The sequence below is a fragment of the Limulus polyphemus genome, unplaced genomic scaffold, assembly GCF_000517525.1.
Source record: "Limulus polyphemus unplaced genomic scaffold, Limulus_polyphemus-2.1.2 Scaffold1175, whole genome shotgun sequence".
NCBI lineage: Eukaryota > Metazoa > Arthropoda > Merostomata > Xiphosura > Limulidae > Limulus > Limulus polyphemus.
This window is the reverse complement of record NW_013666785.1, coordinates 105537-131148: the sequence shown is the minus strand read 5'-3', so window position 1 is coordinate 131148 and position 25612 is coordinate 105537. Positions and strand designations below refer to the sequence as shown.

At 31.3% G+C, this 25612-nt stretch overlaps 1 protein-coding gene across 1 annotated transcript in view; it reads left to right on the top strand.

The window, feature by feature from the left end:
* LOC111086541 overlaps window positions 1-24438 on the top strand; it is a 28112-nt gene extending 3674 nt beyond the window's left edge. Inside the window, exon 2 of the mRNA XM_022389737.1 lies at window positions 23724-24438. Coding sequence (XP_022245445.1) covers window positions 23726-24295 — 570 coding nt within the window. The 5' untranslated portion in view covers window positions 23724-23725 and the 3' untranslated portion in view covers window positions 24296-24438. The remainder of the gene's footprint in view (window positions 1-23723) is intronic.
* The last annotated feature ends 1174 nt before the right edge of the window (window positions 24439-25612 follow it).

Here is a 25612-nt window from a genome sequence, read left to right as displayed (position 1 = left end):
TTACCAACAAATAGTGGGATTGATTGTCACATAATACCCCCACGGCTGAAAGGGCGAGCATGTTTGGTGGGACGGGGATTCGAACCCGCGACCCCCAGATTGCGAGTCGAGCGCCCAAACCATCTGGTCATGCCATTGAAGTTTTATCTTTTACATATAAAAGGTTAGCAGAGCGCTCTCGTTTATTTTCAGTTGTACTTAATGGATAAATATTACATTTTTCATCATAACTGTAGACATTTACTGATAGCGTATTCATCTTCTTTTCAAATTGAGCAACAGGGGAGTTAATTCCATTGAGTGCTTCTTTAATATCTTTCAGTTGTTCTGGTTTGTAATAATTACCAACTTGTGAATTGTGATTTTTTCCATTTAGTGGATGCAAATATGCTGATACACAATACATGAAATATTCCCTATCTTCATTTATAATATTTACCACAACTTTTTATCTTGTTCAATATATGATGAACCTCTTAATGGATTATATTTATTGATCCGAAGATCTAAATTGAAAAACTTTTCTAATGTCCATCCTGATCCTCTCGTTTTAAACTCGGTCATTTCTCTTAAAAGTTTGTTAGTATCATCTCTATAATAATTTTCCAAATCAGTCGACTTTAGAATTATTTTTTCTTTTGAATGAAATTTCTTCTGTTTCTTCTTGCCTTTGATAAACACAAAACAATTTAACGTTAATTTTTAATTTATTTTCTTGTCTTATCTCATCAATTTTAGGAAGAACAATATTTTCAATATTGAACAAGAATTCATGAGTATAATTATTATCATTGTTTATTAAATAAGTTTCAATCGTCCTTCGTAAGCTAATTATTAACATTGTTTATTAAATAAGTTTTCAATCGTCCTTCGTAAGCTAATTATTAACATTGTTTATTAAATATGTTTTCATTCGTCCTTCGTCAGCTAATTATTAACATTGTTTATTTAATAAATTTTCAATCGTCCTTCGTAAGCTAATTATTAACATTGTTTATTAAATAAGTTTTCAATCGTCCTTCGTAAGCTAATTGTTAACATTGTTTATTAAATACGTTTTCAATCGTCCTTCGTCAGCTAATTATTAACATTGTTTATTTAATAAATTTTCAATCGTCCTTCGTCAGCTAATTATTAACATTGTTTATTTAATAAATTTTCAATCGTCCTTCGTAAGCTAATTATTAACATTGTTTATTAAATAAGTTTTCAATCGTCCTTCGTAAGCAGTTTCTATTTTATGTATTGCTCCCTTATGCTCTTTACTCTCGAGATGAGATTTCTTATAAAATGGTTTGTAATATTTTCCACATTCATCGCATTTTATGTTTTTACCTAGGTTTTTTGGTTTAGCAGTTAAATATTTATAAACTTGTCTTGCATTTTTTAGCAACTATTTCTCTTTGGATCTTATGAGTAAGAAACTTTATTAAATCATTTTTTCTAAGTTTAGAATATCCACTATATCCTTTTTTATTAAAGTCTATCAACCGTATTATAGTTTTACATTGAAGTAGTTGCTCCATTTATTAATGAAATTTTTTTTTATTAGTATAGTCCTGATTTTTTATTTCCATGTGCAGAACGTTTTTTGAGTTCTTCAAGATATGATTTAACAACTTTTTATCCTAATTCACATTCTACTTTTCATATTCTTTGCTTTTAGTTTTATTACAATAATGAATAATCAATAACATACCTGTTACATACACAATTATAATAATCAATATTATATTTGTTTTTACAGAAATCGTAAAGAGAGTTCTCTTCCTTACATGGACTGCAATTTTTATACTATTTAATCTCTCTCTCTCTCTATGTAGAGAGTTTCCTCGTGTTTTTGCAAAGGTGTTTTAACGACGTTCGATCCTCATTCACATTCTACTTTTCATATAATTTATTTCTAGTTGCGTGATAACAATCATTAACACATTTTTTACACCAAGACCTAAAACCGTCTTTGGTTGTATTATTTTTAGTAAACATATTGAGAGGTATTTCATCTTTACAGACAATACACTTTTTACATTCCTCTATATATTTTCAGAGACTTTTTTATTAACATATATGAATTTTAGAACTTATTAATAAAAATGTTTCAGATTAAATTAATGGATACTTTTAACGAATTTGAACAACTTTTTGAAAGTAATGCATTTAAAATTAAAGAATATCAAAAACACCAGAGCTCTGTTGTATATGTGAAAAATGGGTAGTTTTTGACGATGATATGTTTGGTTGTTGTTACAACCTAAGCAAGAAACCTTATTTTAAAGTAAAATTTAGAATAACAACATACTTTAATAATAATAAATTAATTATACCATCGATAATACACAAGTTTCATCATTTCGCTATCTTCTATAAGGATAAACATGTAAATTATTGAAAAAACGTTAAATGACAAAGATATTAGAAGTGAAAATAAACAAACGTAAAGAGATTACAGAAACAGTAACCCCTTTAATTCTCAAACGCCCTAAAACATAGGCCTTAGATATTATTTGCAACATTAACCCAAGAATTAAATTTATCGTGATATCCCAACAATTTTACAAGTACTTTAATCACCTCTTTTTTCTAATTATTTTTTAAATTTTATTAAATTAACCTTTCTTATTATATTTAACTAATTCCAGTTCATAGAAGTTAGATCAATTAGATCATTAATTTTATAAATTATAGGATCTGTTTGTGAAATTTCCTTTATATTGAATATATTCTCTGTAAAGTTCGAGAGGTATCCTTTTTTGAATGTTCCTTTATATTTTGAAATTCCAACCTTATCACCAGCTTCATATTTAGCAGTAGGAACTGTTTTTACAGTATATAGTTATTATATACTTTACTTTCATTTTCTTTTTTAATTGTTTCAACTGGAGTCATCTTAATTGATCTATGATATGAATTATTATAATTTTTTATTAACTTATCTAAATTATCAGTCCATTTCCTTGTATTATAAGCAGTACAATATTTCCACATTTAATTTTTCAAAGTTCTATTGAATCTTTAAACAATCTGAGTTTTAACATCACGTTCAGTTGTGAACCAGTGAATATTTTGTCCATTAAATAATTTTTCAGTTTGGTTATTAATGAATCATGTTCCTTTATCAGTTTGTATGTTTTCGGTTTCCTCTTTTAAAAATTTCTTTGAATGTTTTGTTATGTCTTCTCCCGTTTTAACAGATAGCCCATTGTGTAGCTTTGTGATTAACTTCAAACAAACAAACAAACCCGTTTTAACTTTGATTGGAACAGTTCAAACATATTTACTAAGAATATCTATAACAGTAAAAATATAATTTGTGTTATTATTCTAAGATTTAAACTGTCTCATATCAACTAAATCTCCTTGTCATTTATCATCAATATGTGTTACGAAAACTCCTCTTCTTTTAAATGTATGTCTAATTGGTTTGTGTTTTGTATATTCGTCTTGCTGATGTAAAAATTATATTATTTCTTTTCGAGGTAGATGAGTTTTTCTTTTCAACTTTTGTATACCACTGAAATCTCTCTCTGGATCGTAATAGAGAGATTTCAAATTTTCTTAAAAACTGAGACTTTTTGCCCAATAAACTTTACATATACCTTTAAAAATAGGTCTTCCATTATTTGAAATAGATTATTGAATGTTGGTTATTTCAGTTGTTGTTTTACACTTGAAACAGTATGTAAGCAGACCGAGATCGAATTTTTCTTAGCTTTAATAAGTGGTTGTATAATTCCTCTAGCAACTCTTTCACGTAAAGTTGGATCTTGAATAACATTCAAATCTTCCATCAAGTCCTGCTGAACTATACGTCTACCAGCTGTAGCTTTCGATTTACAATAAGCAGTATCAGGTTTTACATGCTTTATCCACTTTGTTAATATCAGGATCACATCTAGCTAGACGTTTTTGAAGTTTAATTAAGCATCCACAATAATGAAATCCATGTAAATTCAATTCAAGTGAATTAAATTTATCTTGCAACCAGCCAACCAGATCACCTCTTTTCATTTCTTTCCACTTAATTTAGAATGTTTAATATAGTTCTCTCTTGGAAAGTATTTTAATGTTTCTATGAAATATTTCTACTTTAAGTTAATTCCTTCTTCAGTACTACTTTTACATTTAAATAAACTTAGCATTTTTTGTAACAGTTATAAGACCTTTTATATTCTTCTTTTCTTGCAGATATGTTTAGATACTTATCAATTACTTCAATGATATCAGCTCCTAAGCTTGATGCTGCTAAAGGAATAATAGCAAACGCTGTTAAACCAAAAGCACTGAATAAAAATGTAAAACTTATCATAATTATATTATTAACAGAAAATAATTTATAACTTTTGCCATATACAAATATTTTCTTCTCTAAACACTTCTCCATTTAATATAGTGATAAAAATGTTCTGTAATATTTTTTGACAAAATCATTTGTTATCACTCCTTCCTTAAGTAATACGTTTAATAATCAACGATGTGATTATATAACTTTTCAGTAGTATTTGCTGTTATTAACTTATTAGTTAGATTGTCTAATTGACTAATTCTTCACCACTTATTTTTAGAACTTTAGACGTATCGCTCATGACTTTTAATTTTTCGATATATAATTTGAAAAAATCTATTGTCTCTTCATTTAATTTTTTAGCTTCTTCTAATATTTTTCTATTTTTCAAATGCCTTTTTTTTATCCCGGATATCTATTAATTTTTCTTTTAATTAAAAAAAATCTGTATTTGTTTTAGCTTTTTTAAAATTTAAAGATTTATTTAATCTTCCTGCTTTTCCATTCATTTCTTGAATTAAATCGGGTTTATTTATTAATTCAGGTGGTAACATAAGTTATTGTTCTTCTAAAAATGAACATTCTAATCCTTCATTTAAATCAACCCTATATTTTGTTTTAGATTCATCTTTTATAGTTCTTCTCGTTTTTTGAATTTCGTCTAAAGGAATAGTTTGAGATTCCATTTTTTAAATTACTAGTTTATGAAACTCTGTTACTAACTCTTCGTGTTTTATTTTAACAATAGATTCTGCTTCATTCTTCTTTTTTTGTTTCGTTGTTTTGTTTCGATAATAATTTAATGTATTGACGTATTCTTTATCTTTTTCATTGATAATTTATAGCTATAACTTATAGTTATCCAACATATATTTCATCTTATAGTTAAATAAACGATAAATATTACGCAGAACCAAAATAGTTTGAAGATCCTAATCAAAATCCTTTATAATCTGAACATAAATTTAGACTTTTAATTGTTGCCCAATCTGGTTACAGAAAAATAAATAAATTGTTAAACCTAATATATCATCAATTAGACTACGATAATCTATACCTATGCGCAAAAAAATATATAGGTGAGCCTAAATATGTAAAATTAAACGATAACATTATAATATTTGATGATATAGATGAAGATGTTTTATAATCTATTAGTAATATAATGTTATAAATTATATAAAAATATAAAAAGAAACATTATTCTTATAGAACTTAGAAGATATGATAGATGTGAATAGCTTAGATTCAGTGAATACAAATTTTGTGGTTTTGATGATTGTATAACTGAAAAGGAACAAGATAAATAGTTGACTTTTTTTCAGAGGAAGAAAGAAAATTCATAAACCAATTTATTTATCACAGATTCATTATTAACTTCAATTGACGTCAAACGGAAATGTAATTAATTATTTCATCTTTCTTAAACTTCAGAACAGAGAAATAAAATAGATCGTTAGAGAAACTGATGAATCTAAGAGTGTTAAATAATTTAAACAAATATATAAAAAACTATTAAAGAAGGATATGAATTTTTTGTATTACATCGTAAAATTAGATATAGAAGAACTTTTAACCCCTATTAGTTTTCACTATAATAAATGGGTTATATTAAAGCTAACATTTATTTAAGTGATGGTCAGAAATATAAATTAAAACAGCATAGAAAAAAAACAAACAAGAAACTGTTTCACTTCGAATAAATCAATCTAAAAAGCCAAATCATCAGATTTTTAAACAAAAACACAAACTAAACAGATAAAGGACTTCAAAGAGGATACAATACCAAAAACATAATTAAAATAAAATGTTGGCTTTTTATCAGTTTTGATATAAAAATCCTACTACGGAAAATTCGTGTTTAGAAAAATCAAGTAAATATATGAGGCATAGAAATTTGAGTAATGTTATAAATGTCAGTGAACATGTTTAGAAACAATATATAATGTTTTTTATTATTATTATTTGCTACAACTCAAAGAGTTAATTGCGTATAATACTTAGGTATTTCTAGTGGCTCAGAAATAAGTCTGTGGACTTCTAACGCTAAAGAGCGGGTTTCGATAATGGTGGAGAACACAACACTGAAAACCTTCTGCTTAGTTACAAACAAACAAAAAACATATAGAACATGTTAACTTTGGCTACTGTCTTAGCTTATTAAAAAAATTGTTGTTATAGACTTGCAGTTTTGTTTATATAGATACGATGTTCATTTAACCTTAAAATCGTCTCTTTTCAGTTACTAACAAAACCTATGACCTATGTGGGTATTGTGTCCTCAACTACTGACTGAATTACATATGTTACAACAAATTTATGCTTGTTTCATGCAGTCTCATGCTTCCTGGTAGTTCTGTATTCTGGTGTTTATATTACGTTATTATTTGAGGTAATTAATGTAGAACATTAATAATACAAGACTGTACAGGAGAAATGCTTATTGTGCTCGAAATACGAGTAAAAGGTGACTTCAGACTTTCTTCTAAATAGGTCACTATATAGCAAAACGGCCCTAGTTTTATATTTTAACACGTTCCTCAGGAGCCAAGGTGTGTCTTTACATTACAATTTGTCAAATATTAAAAGTAAGTTCAATCCAAAAACTCCCAAAGAGGGTGGTTTTGGATGTACCTTTTCGAAACAACTTCAAGGTAAGTTTTCGTTTGTTAATTGATAAATATTTAAGTGAAATACAGCATTCTCAAGTCTCCATACTAGCTAGTACTAAGGTCTACCCGCTGGGAGTATATTCAGTACATATCAATAAAGCCACATTATCAACATCATTAATTAAGCAATTTTCAACCTTTTATGTTTCTGTTATCACTATTTTATGTTTATCTTTCAACTGAGATACGAACGATTACACCTGCGATTCGTTAGGGAAGGTCGAAGCATCACGATAGTCAGCAGTAGGATGAGCAGAAAGGAACACTTTGAAAGTAACTACAGGCATGATATTGTACTCTGCTTGCTGCACAATATCTACCAAGGTGGTTCTAAACGTTTACCGAATACCTCTGTGTGTCATTTGGAGACTTCCATGCTTCTTGCGCTTGGCCGTTAAGCTCGTGATGCGCTGACGGATTTCAGTCACCTTACCACTTTTCGCAGCCCAACAATAAAGGAGTGCGGGAAATGGCTTCTTTTTAGTAAATAAAAATGTCCGAAAAATTTCAGTTCAAATTAAGAAAAACCGTTGAGGAGCCTGTTAAAATTAATATATATCCTGGTATATACATACTATATATTTTGACAACTTGTCACAACAATTACAACATATATTTAATTTATGTAGATAATAAGTCTGAACTTGCAAGGGTTTGTTTTGGTGTAAGCCAAAAGCTACAAAATGAGATACTATGCACACCGTAGGGAGATAATCCGGAATTTTAGCTTTATAATACTTCAACTTTATTGCTGAGTCAGCGGAGAGAAAGACCCCGAGTTTGTACAAATTCTAATCATTTTGATTTTAGAGAAGGACACAAAAAACCTCTTAATAATAGTAATTTAATACATCTTTGTTCCTCGTGAACTAAAATGCTGTGATTAATTTATTAAAGAAAAGCATCAGCTTTACGTAGATAGCGAGATTAACGTCAGTTGCGTGACACACTGGAGTTGTCTAAATGAACGTGAAGAAACTTTAGCAAGAGAATTAAGACTGTCTTGAAGAAGGAATTTGTCTTGTTAAAAACCTTTATGTATTTTTGTTCTGACGTTTAAGAATCAATACACGTGGAAATTCGTGGCTGCTGTATTAACCTTTAGATACAGCTATTATGAGCGACATTCAAAGCAATCAACAGCACACTCGTTTGTGGAACGGAGATCGATACGAACGATGTTCTGTAAGCTTTAATTACAAACTCAGCTGCACTGTTCATACTACAATAGTGCGCCATAGAACATTATACACGCTTTCCTTTTTTTTTTGTATTAGTTTCATTTATCGCCACATGCACATGCTTTTATTTCAAAAATCATTTGATTTAGCTATGTTATATGCAATATTATTAATCTCTCTCTTCTTTCTCCTATGAAAAATGACAAGAAGAAAAAATAAATTTTCATGCTATGACATATTTGCAGACTACTTTTTCTGAAACCTTTGTGTTTACAACAGTTTTGGTCCTTGGTTACCCAGCAACAGGCTGACTTAAAGTTAATATACAAACATTCAGTACGATGCTAAAGGCACATATAATTTATAACTTTATAATTTTCTCTTTATACAAAATATCAATATTACAAAAATCACTAAGCAACGTAACATATACTTTGTTAGAAATACCTATGTAAAAAGAACAACAACAACAGATAAACAAACCCAAAAAAAATATCTCTTTGTGGTCTTATTTCTGTTTGTATCGCAGTTTGCACTTTTACAGAAACAGTTTTACACAGTTTATTTATTGAATATGAACGTGTGTGTGTGTGATATTTTGAGCTGATAGACTAGAGAGAAGGTAGTAGTTGAGGCACTCGTCGCAAACTCCTGTGCTACTTTTGTCTGACCAAATAGGGGGATATGACCATCATACCTATAACTCATTCACAACCCAAGGCGTGGAGCGAGATTTTTATTTTCATTTTTTCGATAACGAGATGTGAATGATGGACCCGCAGATCCACACTCCGACATGCAAACCATCTGGTCAGTAAGAGTTTGAATTGATAGCCTATTAATAAGATATTAGCCACTTCTTGAAGACACATACTCGAAACTTGTACTTCAAGAAGGTAAGTATATATATATATATATATACATATTTGATGAACACTACGTTTAGGTACAGCCAATATTGAATGTAATAAGAAACTGTCTTATTTATCAAGCATTTCGAATGTAAACCGCCGTACTGATTAGACAAATTAGACATTTCGTATATATTATTTATTATCACGAACTTTAAACACTCACTGCAGATTTTCTCGAGTCTTTTAGTGTTAAAATATTTAGTTGAAAATTGAAACTATCTTTCCCGTGCAAAAAACAAGCTAGAAACTCTGATAAAAGTGTTTTATTCTACGGAAGTTATAAAAAATCTGGGTTGCATGAATATAATCAGTTATCTGCCAAACTTGGAGAGTTTTCTGATAGTACATGCATGGTAAACTATGTTTTGGTGATACTAGTATATTCAGTATATTAAATATACTAGTTATGTTTTAGGGATGGTAGTGTGTTCAGTGTACTAAACATACAAGTTATGTTTTGGTATAGATGTATGTTTAGTGTAATAAACATAGAAGTCATGTTTTGGTATTAGATATATGTTTTAGTGTATTAAACATAGAAATCATATTTTGGTAATAGCTATATGTTTAGTATATTAAACATAGAAGTCATGTTTTGGTATTAGATGTATGCTTAGTGTATTAAACATAAAAGTTATGTTATGGTATTAGATGTATGCTTAGTGTTTTAAACATACAAGTTATGTTTTGGTATTAGATGTATGTCTAGTGTATTAAACATACAAGTTATGTTTTGGTATTAGATGTATGTCTAGTGTATTAAACATAGAAGTCGTGTTGTGGTATTAGATGTATATTTAGTGTTTAATTATACAAGCTATATTTTGGTATTAGATGTAGGTTTAGTTTATTAAACATACATGTTATGTTTTGACTGTAGATGAATGTTTAGTGTCGTTTAGAACTGCTAATACAGTGGATTTTTGTTGCATATGAAGCTGTGAATACTCCCCTTAGAAACAGAAAAACTGGTATATGAGTTTTTCGGACATTAGACGGTTATGAAACCATGTCTCAACTCAATCAGAAACAACGATCCTCATTTAAAAATAAGGCTACGGTTGGGATAGAAAACCACTTCGACCCCAAAAGCTAATGTTACGAAGCTTAACATATGTCCTGTTATCGTTAATAAGATAAAAAAAGGAAATAAAGTCGGCGAAGGATCAGAATCGACCAATTATACGTTTGTTGTCAAAGGAAAAGTTCCCAAGAAAAGTGAAATCACAGCAAACCAATTCAATCACATACCTGTCATATTTTCGTTGCAGTTTCCACATACTTTTCTGACTTTTATATACTTAAACATGTATTCGGGAGTAAACGTTTACGTACAGTGCATTCAAAACGTGCATTTGGTCTAAAATGTCATCCCTGGCAGAAGTTTATTGCAATAGAAATTGTGGTTTCGGACAATAATGCGAAATCATGGTCACCAGTCTTGGCACTGTTGACGATGAAAGAAATGGTTCCAAGAGTAACATGGAAACTGTAGCGTTATTCTTATAAAATGTAATTAATCTCACTGTTAATACGTTGAGCATGCATTCATTACCAAAGCATAAAATATAGTTTAAACATATACGGACTTACAACATTGCTGAACCTAAGTATTATGTTCTGATTGTGGATAAATCATCAGCATACATTTTTTTTTTAATATGATAATTGGCTATGCCGTATTCGACATAAAAATACATATATTATAGGTGATTGGTTTAATGATTATTTGTTTTTTTGTGTTTTTTTTTTAGGATTTTTGCACAAAGCCACACAAGAGCTATCTGCACATAGTCATTCTTATACTTCAGCTGATAAAGGACCAGGTAAGGCAGTTAGTCAACAGCACCCACCGCCAATTCTTGTGCTAGTCTTGTCTGACCGAATAGTTCGGATTTCATAGTCACTTTTTTGGCGCACCCACTGCCCTAAAACGCGAAGCGCGTTCTTGCAGCAATGGGATGCGAAAATGAATTCTCGGATCCACAGTTCGGGCACGCTAACTACTAGGTCACGCCCGGCCTTGATTGAATGATAACTATGTCAAAGATGTAAAGAGAATTATTATAAGTGTTTGATTGGATCATAACTGTAGGAAAGTATAAGACGTAAAACAATTTCAAATGCCGAATACATATTAGTAAAACTGTTTACCTCTTCTTTCTAGTGGAGGGAGAGTCTGGCATTTAAATATAAGCCTATAATTTCTGAAAAATATTTTCATGTTGTTTGTTCGTTATAGATTTCGCGCAAAGCTACACGAGGGGTATCTGCGCTAGCCATCCCTAATTTAGCAGTGTAAGAATAGAAGGAAGGCAGCTAGTCATCACCACCCACCGCCAACTCTTGGGCTACTCTTTTACCAACGAATAGTGGGATTGACCGTCACATTATAACGCCCCCACGGCTGAAAGGGCGAACATGTTTGGTGTGATGGGGATTCAAACCCGCGACCCGCATAGTAAATGACAAGGAAAGGTGGCATCCAGCAGCAAAAATCCCGAGCGCTGTAATGTGCTGGATCCACCCATTGAATCGAAACCCAAACGTATTTGTCAACAATGCATTGTAATCAGTCTCATTTGCTTAAAAACAAACGCAATGTAATTTTCCTTATTGAAAAACAAATTGAGTGAAAAAAAGACGTTTGTAAACAGCCCACAAGACAATCATATTGCATATACGCTCTGATACAAGGGATTGGGTTGACTGTACATTTATATTTATTCAGCACTATTTTTAGGAAAATGACCGTTGAATTGTTTCAATGGGCATCTACTAGTATTATTTAAATAAAAGTAAAATATTTTTTTACATATGTTAATTGAGTCGTATTTGGCATAAAAATAATTATTATAGGTGATTGGTTGAATGATCGTTTATTTGAGAAAATGATAAAAAAATCACTACATTAATTTGTTTTTCAATAGTGACATCCTAAAGATTGAACTTAATTGGAAATAGCATGAATATACAAAACTGCTGATTCATAGCTAAATGAATTCCCTCAGGTGACTTTGCCATCGTAATATTTCCTTCTTACCTGTGACACTTATACGAAGAGTAACATCGAAGAGTAACATCCTCATATAAATTATTCAGGTGATCGTTAAAATAGTATGTAATTGACTTGGCCGTAAATTCTAAAACCCTATTAAAGCTATGCTCATGTCAATATCAGGAACCCTGTTCTCACGACACAATCAGACTGGAATGATAAGTTGTATAGAGAATTGAGTACGTTATGTTAAACCGATTTGGAATATGCAAATCAGAGAGGCAGTAGCGACTACATCACCGGCGGGATGGCATGTACCAGAACCACATTTTAATATTGTTTGGCATTTCGTAGGAAAACAGTGGAATATGATTCAATTTGGGGCACAAGGACTACCCAGAAAGCTACCTGCAAGGAGATGTACCCTAGCAGGGTTAAGCGGAGTGCGGCGTGTTATAATAAGTGAGAAGCCACGAACACAAATGTCAGTGGCAAAACCAGTCCACGTGACCTAGGCAACAGTACACAACATAATCAAGACAGATCTCTGATTGGAAAGCGATGTAAGTCACATGTACACACGATGCTTTCACGACATATTCGCTAAACAGCGAGATAATGAAACAGGTATTCATGCTTTTCTATATAAAAACATATTGACCAAGTTGCTGGACGCAGCGCCTATCGACTTCTATACAATTGGACTGTTGAAACGGACGCTAGGAAATAGTGCACTCATATCCTAAGTGGATTATGGTAATTTGCATGACAGTCTTAGGAAGCAGTCATTTGCAATAGAATGTACGCTGCAGGACTATTGTCCAGGTGCATGGCCATCAGATACAGCATGACTGGACGTAGCTACTTGAATTTTAACGACGTAATGAGGCTTAGAAATCACTTTAGTATAACTTAATCAACTTCCGTATACATTCCATTCCATTGAACTTTAGGATTGAATTAATGAATGCTATTTGTTAGTCGCTAGATGAACTTTTTTAGGAGGAAGATAACTGAAATAATTTTAAACTTAAATTCCATTAAATATTCAAATTTTTACTATATTTAGCTTCCGGTCACCAAAATACTTTCCTAACACATGGAAAATATCTTTAAGAAAGAAAAATGAATTAAGTTTCAAACTTAAAAGTCCTAAATATGACAGAATATCTACAGATGCAATCATTACTTACAATAAAATTTGTTTTTCATTCAAGAGCATTCTCACAGAAAGGATAAATAAAGTCTAATCGAATTTAAACTTCCTGAAAAATGATTAATCTTCAACTCGCTGACAACCCCTTTAAGAAAAGCAAGTTAAGCCAAGCTTAAAACCAAACCTTTTGGGTTTAATTAATTGTACTTGCTACTGGCCAGTTGACTTTATTGGATATCTTTTTAAGAAAAGAAACCATCAGTTTAAACTAAAGCGTTTAGTATGTAGGAATCTTTAATGAATTTACTTTCTAGTTGCCAGAATTATTTTCCGTCTCATTGTTTGTTTGTTTGTTCTTAAGCACAGAGCTATACAATGGATTCTCTGTGGTCTGCCAACTGCAAGTATCGAAACCCAATTTTTAACATTATAAGTCCTCAGATCTACCGTTGAGTACGTGGTCATATCTCATTCCTAAGAACGATAGAAGTTCTAATGAGTGAACTTTAAGCCAAAATATAATTTTTTATGCTCTAAAGTATCCTCAGTAGGAGGAACAAGTAAAGTTATTTCGAAATTAAACTTTCTGAAAACGTTTGAAACAGATTTATATACTAGTTGCCAGACGACTTAACTAACCCATTGAAAACCTTTTCAAGTAAGAAAAATATTCAGTTCCAAATGAAACCTTATTTCAAACTCTTGTTTTAATGGAGATTTTCTTGCCACTTGCCAGTTAACTTTTCCACTAAATGGATAGCCCATTAGGGGAATAAAACCAAAACCAAATCTAAATTAAACACCCTAATATATGCCAGTCTTTAAGATATTTTACTCGATAGTCACAAAACAACTTTACTCGACCATTAAATATTCTAGTTAAGAATGAAAAATTAAACATCCTAAAAATGTTAAAACTTTAATGGATGTGCCAGTTGCAAACCAACATTCCCACCTAATAAGAATTCTTTAAACTTCCATTAAAAAGTTAATTTGCCAGAAATCACTGTTGCCAGATCTAAAATATGAAATTATCGCATAGTAACTTTAAAATTATCGTTCTTGTTTTTAAATATCGTACCTGTAAATATTTGAGAATATGCCAATTAAATTATTTTTATACGAACTATGACATCAAGTTGACCTGAACTGTGAACTGTATCATTACAATCCTACGCCATACTGCTTAATAAAATTCGCTATCCTGTTCTCCAGGAAACACTGTATTTATTACTATGATGATTATTTCGTATTTGCTTAGCTGTTTGAATCTCTCGTCTAAACTTGTATTAGTATTTTACTTAAAAGTTTAGAAATCATTTAGATCTACCCACTTTCATGCATTGTTAACTGTGATAGTCCACACGTGTACTTATTTTACGATTCCATAGAAAGGGAGTTGGAGTTGAACATCATCTTAACACATAATAAACACATGGAGACAATAGATCACACAATCAAATAGTTAAGTAACTGAATGGTTGGCGGTGATGTTTGTCTCCGAGCATATTTTACAATAATATCATTAGGTGTGTTATTGTAGGACTGTGGAAACTTGCGCTACAAGAACAATTATTATTTGGCTGACCCCTAGTTAGAACAAGGCGATGATATGTTTCCAATGTAACGACATGACAAAATTATTGTACATTGTGAACACTTTTTTGTATTACTGATTGTACAGTCTACAGAGGTTAAGATTATCGTACATCTGGCAACAGTGACAGAAACACTTGAATGGTTTAGTTACTCAATAGTAATCTCGTTCAGGGATAGAATTTAGCTTACTGGCTACTGCAAGCTGTTTCTATTGGTATTTGTTTTTCATTATGAATTCTAAAAATTAAATAGTAAATTAAAAAATAGCTATTTTTATTCCTAAAAGATTAATCCCAATATTTGTTGCAAGAAATCGAATCCCAGACTTTAAAGTTTTACGTCCACTGACCCACCGGCGGGGAGTTTGACCACTGTGTATATGTATTGCGCTTTGCACCTACCAAGTATCAATTCAATCTAGATCTAATCAAAATTGCTTATTTCACTTCTTTAATATCTTTTTTTTTTTGCGAATATGACACAATGGTTGGTCTTATTGTTTCCTTTCTGCGTAACATCTGATTGTGACATTAAGTAGAAGTGGTTTTCAGCGCCCACTGATGCTAACTTATATCAGGTTATTCTAGAGTCTTAGTTTTAAGTCTGTTTCTCCAATATTTTTTCTATGCGCTTCGTGGTGCTGAAACACTTTTTACGCATCGCAATTGGTTATAAAGAAGCTTAGTTATTATACAAAAACCTCTAAATTCAGATTCAGTACTTTGGCTACCATCCTCAGCCAACTTCTTCCACAGTGTGCTTTAGGAGTTATTTTTTTTTTAATAATGACTTCTTTTCTGTTGAACAAGAACATATAGGTTTACTTCTGGAGTATTTGTCTCCAAGAGTCCTCTGTGGTAAAATTTTTTTATTTTCATCAGTCCTATATGTCCAAAGTTAATTTTTTCCATGAAACCATTTCCTGGTATCAGATACCCCGTATTCTTGGAAAGCTGGGCTTAGCACGTTTGCAAATATTGTGTCAATGTTGCTAACCTCTGCCTGAACTTTTTCTACAATTAAAAAAAAAAACTTAGGATGTTAAACTGACACAATTAATTTTTGTAGACCAAAATTAATAAACGTTTTGATATTTTCATAAATATCTGTATTTTAACAAAAAATATCCAATTCACAAATATCATCCCCCTATTACAATGAGAATTTATCTGAGCGTTTGAGGTAAATATATAATCAAGTAAACATTCTTCTTATTTTATCTTTCCAGTGGCTCAGCGTAAGCTTCAAGGCTTATAATGGTAAAAATTCGAAGTTCGATTCCTGCAATGAGCACATCACAGATTGATAATTTTGTATCTTTGCGTTTAAAAAACAAAATAGCAATCGAACCTTAGTGTTTCAGAGAACCAAGGCTGAAGCGATGACGGCTATGTTGATTGAATACATTAAGGTGATGTATTCACATTTTATTACCTTGCGTTCCAGTTCATGAATAACAAATAACTCTGAAATACAGAAGTAAGGACCGTTAAACTATAAATTAGCATCTGCCACCTGCAGTCCGGCTATAAATTATCTTCAAAATATAAAGATTCTGGATAGAGAGAGCTGATTCTTCACCTTATCGTAGCTACTCCATTCAAATTAAGTTGCCCTTCTTTATTTAAGTGAAAAGTTTCGCTTAAATTTATATTTTCAACTAACTTAATCTGACTTTCATATGACAATGAAATAATTTAACTTCAAAATAAAAGTGTTTGAACAATGCATTTATAAGATTAAGAAAATCAAACAGAATTAAATCGGAATTACTGATTATATCACTATTGTGATATATTTCCCGAATATACAGATTTTGGAAGAAAAACTAGTTTCAGGCTATGCCATTGTACCAAGAAAAACACAAGCAAACTATTGAATCAATGCTCTCGTCATTTTGCTGAATTTTCCCCCAAATGATTACAGCTTACGATCTTTAGTTAATGTGACAAATCAGGTCTTTAACTTATGTTACTTTCGTAATTCAAATACCTTCAAATAATGAATATTATTATTTTCTTGTTAAGATAAACTTTTGCTTCTTTGACCCACATTTGTATTTGTTCACCATGTTCTACAACATCTTTTATAATTTACAGCAATCTCGAAGTTTGTAAAAACCTACTAACATCGTGCTTTATTTTATACGCACTGCTTCAGAATAAGTTGTTAGTTTCTCTGCAGTTCTCAAAAATCAACTTGTTCGTCCTAACAAAAGCAGTAAATTTACAGGCTGGGTTTTGTTTTTATTTCTTGTAAAAATAATATTTTTTTTAATATAAATGAGATGCGTATTTTCTAAACTTTTTAGAAATAAAACTAGGCCCATGATAGTACGCTTACCCGACTTATAAACGAAGCACTGATTCGTTATTATTGATTAACAAATATGTTTCACATTTTATCAGAAACATAATAACAACTCAAAAGTTTAACTAGCTTTTTGCTATTTTTCAATCGAAAAGTTTGACCCATCCCCTTTTAAAAATTAAACTTAAAACCATTTTCAAATTAAACTCACAAAATGTCTGATTCTTTAAAGTATCGTACTTGGTGGTTATGAAATAATTCAAGATTAGTGTTTTCACAAACAATTGATCCTGAGTGGACTGTACTTTCTAATTATTACAACCGCCAACGAGGAAAATTAATGTTTTCCTTATCAGCTGACATCATTAAACGAATTTCAGACCATGCCTGCCCCACCCCCCAGTGGCACAGCGATATGTCTACGGGCAGAGCACAGATAGCCCATTGTGTAGCTTTGTGCTTAACTACAAACAAACAAATCATGCCAAATATGTTTGCGGGAAGACTCATTCGATGATTAATTATCTTTGGAAATCGGAGGGGGGGGGGTGGTTACCTCCATTCCAAGATGTTATAGTTCGTCTTTTATTTTGTATTTATGACGAAGCTACCGAGGCTACCTCCCGTATTTCCTATTTTTGAACTACTAACCAGGGCGAAAGCAGCCAGTCAGCAACCCCTTAACGGCCACCATTCACGCTAGAGTGTTGACTGTCACTCGTATAACGCATCAACAGCTTAAAGTGTGGGGAATATTTTATGGTATCGCAAGGATTCAAACCCTAGTCGTCAGCTCTGAAATCTGGAACTCTACCACAGGGGAAAATGTCTTAAAGTAAAAAGAAAACTTTTCAAATGTGGCAAATATTGATTAAAAATATGTAAAAGAAAACTGATAATAAAATACAAGCTTTGGACTCCTATAGCATTTCATTTTATGCTTAAATTGATTTCAACTTTATATTATGTTTCATTCTGAAGATAATACTTCTTTTGTAACATCTTATTTCTCTAATCTTCATCTCCCATAAACGTTCTTTCATTTTATTTTAATAAAGGGCGTAACATTTGCAAAATTCTAGCCTCTAATTTCCATAAGGTTGAAGTCAAAAACTTTCTTACCAGTTCGCTTTTCAACTAATCTACAAAGATAAAAAAAAGACGTAGTCTTCTTGAGGAAACTTTATTAAGTGATAAAACATTTAAAAAATACACAAAACATCTTGGATTATATACCCTCGGGCGGTCAGAGCACAGATAGCCAGCCATTGTGTAGCTTTGCGCTTAACAACAAACGAACAAATATAGAAGATAAAATGAAGTCAAACTTTCGTATTTTTATAAAGACATTATAGAGTTTTTTATAATTTCACTCTGGTCCATCAGTTCAAAACTGGGCATGACATTGTGTAGCTTCGCGAAAAAATTCTAAACAAGCAAACGAAGTAAGCGAACAAACTGAATTAAAATATTACATCACAGAAATATATAATGGTATAAAGTACGTCAGGACGAATACTAGTGGCGTAGCGGTATGTCTGCGGACTTACAACAATAGAAACCGGGTTTCGATACCTGTCGTTTGCATAGCACAGATAGCCCGTTGTGTAGCGATGTGCTTAACGTCAAACAAACAAAAAACAAATATAATATTATAATACGGACATGGTGAATATTACATTACACTAATGTCTAACACTACAAAGTACTAACATGGTGAATATTACATCACAATAATATATAATAATACAAAGTACGAAGATGAGGTATATTACAACACAATAATATCTAATAATACAAAGTACGAACATGATGAATATTACTATTACATCACAATAATATCTAATAATACAAAATACGGGCATGATGTATATTACTGTTACAACACAATAATATCTAATAATACAAAGTACGAACATGATGAATATTACTATTACATCACAATAATATCTAATAATACAAAGTACGGGCATGATGAATATTACTATTACAACACAATAATATAAAATAATACAAAGTACGAACATGATGAATATTACTATTACAACACAATAATATCAAATAATACAAAGTACGAACATGATGAATATTACTGTTACATCACAATAATATCTAATAATACAAAGTACGAACATGATGAATATTACTATTACAACACAATAATATCAAATAATACAAAGTACGAACATGATGAATATTACCAGTACAATACAATAATATCTAATAATACAAAGTACGGGCATGATGTATGTTAATATTACATCACAATAATATCTAATAATACAAAGTACGGGCATGATGTGTATTACTATTACAACACAATAATATCAAATAATACAAAGTACGAACATGATGAATATTACAACACAATAATATCTAATAATACAAAGTACGATCATGATGAATATTATTTTTACAACACAATAATATCTAATAATACAAAGTACGGACATGATGTATATTACTGTTACAACACAATAATATCTAATAATACAAAGTACGGGCATGATGTATATTACTATTACAACACAATAATATCTAATAATACAAAGTACGGGCATGATGACTATTAAAACACAATAATATCTAATGATACAAAGTATGGGCATGATGACTGTTACAACACAATAATAACTAATGCATTACAAATTACAGAGAGGATGAATATTAATATCTTACGACACAGTCCAGGAACGCTAACCACGAGGCCAAACCCAGCTTTAAAATCTAAGTAAAATTAACCAAAACCTTAACCTACCGGATACTGATACTTCAAAGCAGATGAAGAAGCACCAATAAGTTAATAAACTGAGCGGTTAGTCTGAGAGTTTATAACGGTAAAAATCGAGAGGAAAGTGAAGATACGAATATAAGATTCGAGTAATATAAACAATAAGCTTAAGATCAAAGGAATATTGAAGTGTATGTAATATAATATCTTAATAACTTCAAGAATAACAAAACCATGTGTTTGAATTCACAGTATCATACAAACAAAATATAAATTAAATTTAAAATGTAACTCGGTAATTAACTCATGACATTTGTAGCGAAGTATGCAGTGCAGAAGGTAAGTAATATGTAAAAAAGAATATATGTCGGGAAATGGTATTTGGAAGGTGAACTTAATATTAAACTACTATTTATAAGTATTTTCATAAAAATTACAATACCAAAAATATATATTTCAGTTACAATAATAATTAAAACACCAGTAGGATATATCTTAGTTGAAATAGCAATTAGAGTATCAATTGTATATGTTTCAATTATAATAATAATTATAACACTAATGGGAGTTACTTCATTTATTAGAATAATTAAAATACCAAAAAGATATTTTTCTGCAATAATAATAATTATAATACCGAAATAATATTTTTCTACTATAATAGTAATTAGAAAAATAAGAGGATATATTCCAGGTTACAACAATCAGTACTACAATGAAAATAAATTATGTGATTTAAATTTTGTGTAACGTTTCCTCATACAAGCCCCTTCAGTTTTCAATAAAAATACGGCCTGGTGGTTTGGGCGCAAGTCTCGCAATCTGTTTGTCACGGATTCGAATCTCATCATTGAAAATGTTCGGCCTTTCAGCCATGAGGACGTTATAATGTTACTGTCAATTTCATTATTCGATTAGTCTGCTCCAAGAGTTGACGGTGGATGATGTTGACTAGTTATTTTCAATGATAGATTAGGATGTCTAGCTCAGATAACTCTCGAGTAGCTTTGTGCGAAATTCAACAAACAATGAAAATACATATATTGATTACACGTTCTTTCAAGGCTTCAAAACCCTGCAAAACGTGAATAGATTCAAGAATTCGGATGTCCTTTGATATTTCATAGATTTTACAAAGAATGTGAATACACCACGCCTCATGAATTATTGATGCAAATCGTTATTTTAAATAAAGTGTATAACGAGATAATGTGCTTTATTGACGACACATGATCGAATATGTGTCATGGATTCCTGATAGACAACCACAGTCTACGGTTTCAGTGTTCGACTATGGACGACACAAGACAGATAACAAAACCCTCGTTTAGCTTACTCAACAATTTCGCTGTCTGAGCGTCACTTAGAAATGAGTAGTTCATAGGCCTAAATTACTGCTATACGTTTTAACAAACAAACAGATAAATTGAAACTGAAACGATTTTGATGGAAAAGAAACATCACGTATGCTAAGCTTTTGTTTCATTGAAAAAAAACAATAAATAAATATAGTTAATAAAATATTATTTCACAATGTTAGGCAGCAAAACTGCAGTTACGTGACGATCATCAAGTTATTTCTAATACCAGACTAACGGTCTAGAAGAGTGGTGGCTTTAGTTGGGTTATTTTCAGCTATGCAACAAACAGTGTTCATTTGTTAAATTTGATGATCGTCTTATTGAACCAGCCCAAATAATTTTCTCGATTTTATGTGATGACTTATTTGTTTTAATGTTTAGGCCACACACAATACGTTATTTGTAACACAGAGTCTCGGAAACAATTACATTTTGCTGTTCCTAATTGGTATGACTTTAGCTAGAAGATGTGATAACGATATTGCTATATAGCTTTACGAAAATTAACTTGTTTATGACTGTTGAAGAATAAAGACGTATTAACAGTACACGGTTTATTATCCATGTTTAACTCTCTTTTTTTTCCCTATACAAATGTGGTATAAACAGAATACACACAGTTACCTGGTTTCCGCAATAACGAGAAATAAATTCGAGGGCCTAGTATGTGGAAGGAAAGACAGATTTAGTGGTTTGTTATAGATGAAAATAAAGAAAAGACAAATAAACAAACACTTTACAATATCTGTATAGAAGATATAAAATGGTTGTTGTCAATGTAGTTGTTGATGATTGTGAGTAAAATGAAAATAAATGGATAAAAATGTATTAAAATTTGAAGTAAATGAAAAACAACTGTATCTAAATATATATATATATAATCTGTACCAGAAACAGAATTTAGTTACACACTATTAGTAGGTTAATAAAAGATGTAGGAACGAGGAAGAAACTTCATACTCAAAACTTGACCGTTTCAAACCAGAAACAAATCGATTTCCAAACAACAAAACTGCATCTACAATGTACCTTTCCTCTGTAGCTGGCCCGTCCCAGTAAACATGCTCGCCCTTTCAGCCGTGGGGCATTATAAAGTGACGATCAATCCCACTATTCGTTAGTAAAAGAGTAGTTCAAGAGTTGATGGTGGGTGGTGATGACTAGCTGCCTTCCCTCTAGTCTTAACACTGCTAAATTATGGACGGCTAACGCAGATAGCCTTGTGTAGCTTTGCGCGAAATTCAAAACAAACAAACAAACACTCTGTATCTGACCAATCAAAGCATTAGACAAAATTACGAAGTTCTTACTTATGGTATATATGTATATACTGTATAGGAGAGTGATATTATACACACACACATATATATATACAGTATAGGAAAGTGATATATATATATATATATATGTTATTTGCAACTCACAGAAAGGCCAAAGTCGAACTTGTAACCCAAATATTTTGTAAATAACGATTACTGCTAATCTGTGTTATTTGGACGTTTCTTTAAATACGTGTAAGAAATAATAACATTTCTGAATAAAAGACATTTTGGTTTCATAATTTCTGTGAGACAAAAATTTTTAATGTTGCATTTATGATATATTAATCTCTAACTGCAACAAAACAGCGATTGTATAAACTGCCGATTGTTATGTATTGAAATAATAAATTATTAACGTATAAAGATTAATAATTCGTAAGAGCATTGTTAAATGTTGTATTATTGTAGAATTTATATATTAACGTATTTTCCATTTATTATTACTTTTTCTGTTAATTAAACAGGCCTGCGATGGTTTTATTGTCTTCAAATGTTTACATGTTCTACAGTAATTCTTGTATGCTGAATCCGAAAATGATATCAATTTTTCTCCATCACGTACATATTTTTCACAAAACGTGATATGTACTTGTAAATAAATGAATAATTTTCATTCAAATAAGGTTACATTTCTTTATGCTTAAAATATTGACACCACTGGCTATAGATTTCTCTATATCAATCGCTACGTCAAAGTCTTATCGATCGTTTTAGAACCCACGAGAAACACACCACTAGTATATAAACGGTTAACAGGCCGCATGCCGTGTCATTTCTGGATAGCATTTGTTAATGCGTGCACTTTGACATTATTTTTTTCTTTTCAATATCAGTTATTTGTTGCTATGGCAAGAAGAGGTTGTGTAAATGACCCAAACATATTCTATTATATTTGTGGTAAATGGGTTGTAAGTTTGATCTTACGTGATAGAAAAAATACTAATATTATTTTCGAAGTCTGCGTAGATGAATTATGGAAAATCTGTTATTAAAATCAAAACAAGTTTTATGAAGTATAAAATTCGCAGGCCTGTGTTGTTGGAGAACGTTTTCACATGCGAGGTTTTTGAGGTAATAGCGAATGGTGTTTGTGTTTCCTAGTAGTCTGAATAATACATGTAAGAAAGTAATCAGGTTTGGGAGAAATGGAATGGAAGCTCAGAGATAAAGTAACTGAAATATTATTTTATTCTACAGAGATGTTCCTTCTAACCAGATATTATAAGCAGCGTCGAGAAGAAACTGAACGAAACAATTGGGAGAATTATGATAACAACACCGTGGAACAAATCATGAAAAAACGAGCTGTACAAAGAGAACTTGCAGAAAAACGCCGCCAAGCGGCAACTTGCGGAACGCTTATATATATTTTTGTGAGCGGTTCTTCGCTGGTGCTCCTTGGAGTAGGTTTGACTTGCACCGGCGTTTTCGCCACACAGTTTGAAAATAAAAAAATGCCGTGGCTGGTGACGGGACCAACATTTATTGTGGTAGGTGTTTTAGTGCTTTTGTTGTCCGTTGAAATAATTTTCAAACGACGAAAAGTAGGAAGCACATCAGATGATTCGGATTCGGATGTCGAAGACTCGAAGTATAGACACAAGCGAAAGCCAGCAAGAGGATGGATAGGACAGGAACATAGTTCTATAAATGATAAAAAGGTGGCGCCAGCTCCGATGGATCAAGACAGCAAATTGCAGTTTCAGCAAAAGTGTGTTCCATCCCTTGTTCTGAGTCCAACCCTTTTGGAACAAGCTTCGAAACCATAAAATCAGTGTGTGGTTTTAAGGAAATCGTAATTACAAAGTAAATACATGTATCATCGGTGTAGTTATAAAAACACCAAAACGTTGTTGTGTTCCTTTCTTTTTCGTCATAAAAACGTCAGAGTGATGTTTTTTTTTAAGGTAAAGTCTGAAGTTATTGTTTGAATTAAAAAATGACTTATAATAATAATATCGCTACGTTGTTGTATTTAAATTATTAAGGTTTAAGTTCAAACATGAAAAAAATCATGTTGTTGGACTAAATGCGAATAGAGATTGTAATGGACTTTATTTACACTCAAATGTCGTACTTTTTTGTGGTGGTCACGTGATAGGAGGACATGTACAATCTTATTTGAGTAACCTTTGCTTTGCTTATTTTTAGAGCAAAGCCACTTTGGACTACCTGTTGTATCTACCGCGGGGAATCGAACTTCAGATTTTAGCGCTGCCCCACCGGAAGATATTTGATTAACAGCATGGCGTTCCTATATACTCGGCTGACGCCGTTATTTGAAAATTTTAGTTTTACAGTTTTTCTGAGTTATCACCAGATAACTAACTAAAGTGAAATAAAACATCAAGGAGCTAGCGTTTAATCTCGATGAAGGTTCATTTGGACAAAATTAATTGGCTAACGGGGGAATTTAAATTGTTTTTAAGAAAGCTTCTCTTAAGCCCCAAAATAAAAAAATATAAAAACGTTATTTTGGTCATAAATCTACACACACACTTTACTTTTTTTTATGGAATCAAAACCACAAGTTCCATTCTTAACCTAGTTCTCTAGCGTATCAGTGTAATTTGGTAATTCTAATTACAAATGAATAGTTTGCATGGTAACTTCTTTAACACTTGTGGTAGATTTAACAATGTAGGACAAAAAATTAGCTTATGTTGTTAGGAGGTGAGGTGTACTGATAGGGAACAGAATCAATGTTTTTATTGAATAAAAATTCAAACAGCCAGCAGCTAATAGATAAATATCACATTACTGTCACCTGGAACATATCGTGTTATGAATGTCTGGGGTGTAACGTTGCTTACAAAGAGACAAGTATATCTAAGCAAGGTAACCACACGGTACACTGATACTATTAGCAACAAGTGTTGCAAAGCATTGACTTATCGCATACACATGACTAATGGTATTCTGGTCCAACAGCACAAGTATTTCATGAAAAATATTTTTTCGTTAATTTTCCCAGATAACCACAGAGTACTTGAATGTGAGATGTAGATGAATTCATTTTGTATTTCTTTGTTTACACAAACTGGAAGTCAGGCTGGCTACTCTACCTACCACACATCTGATAACAG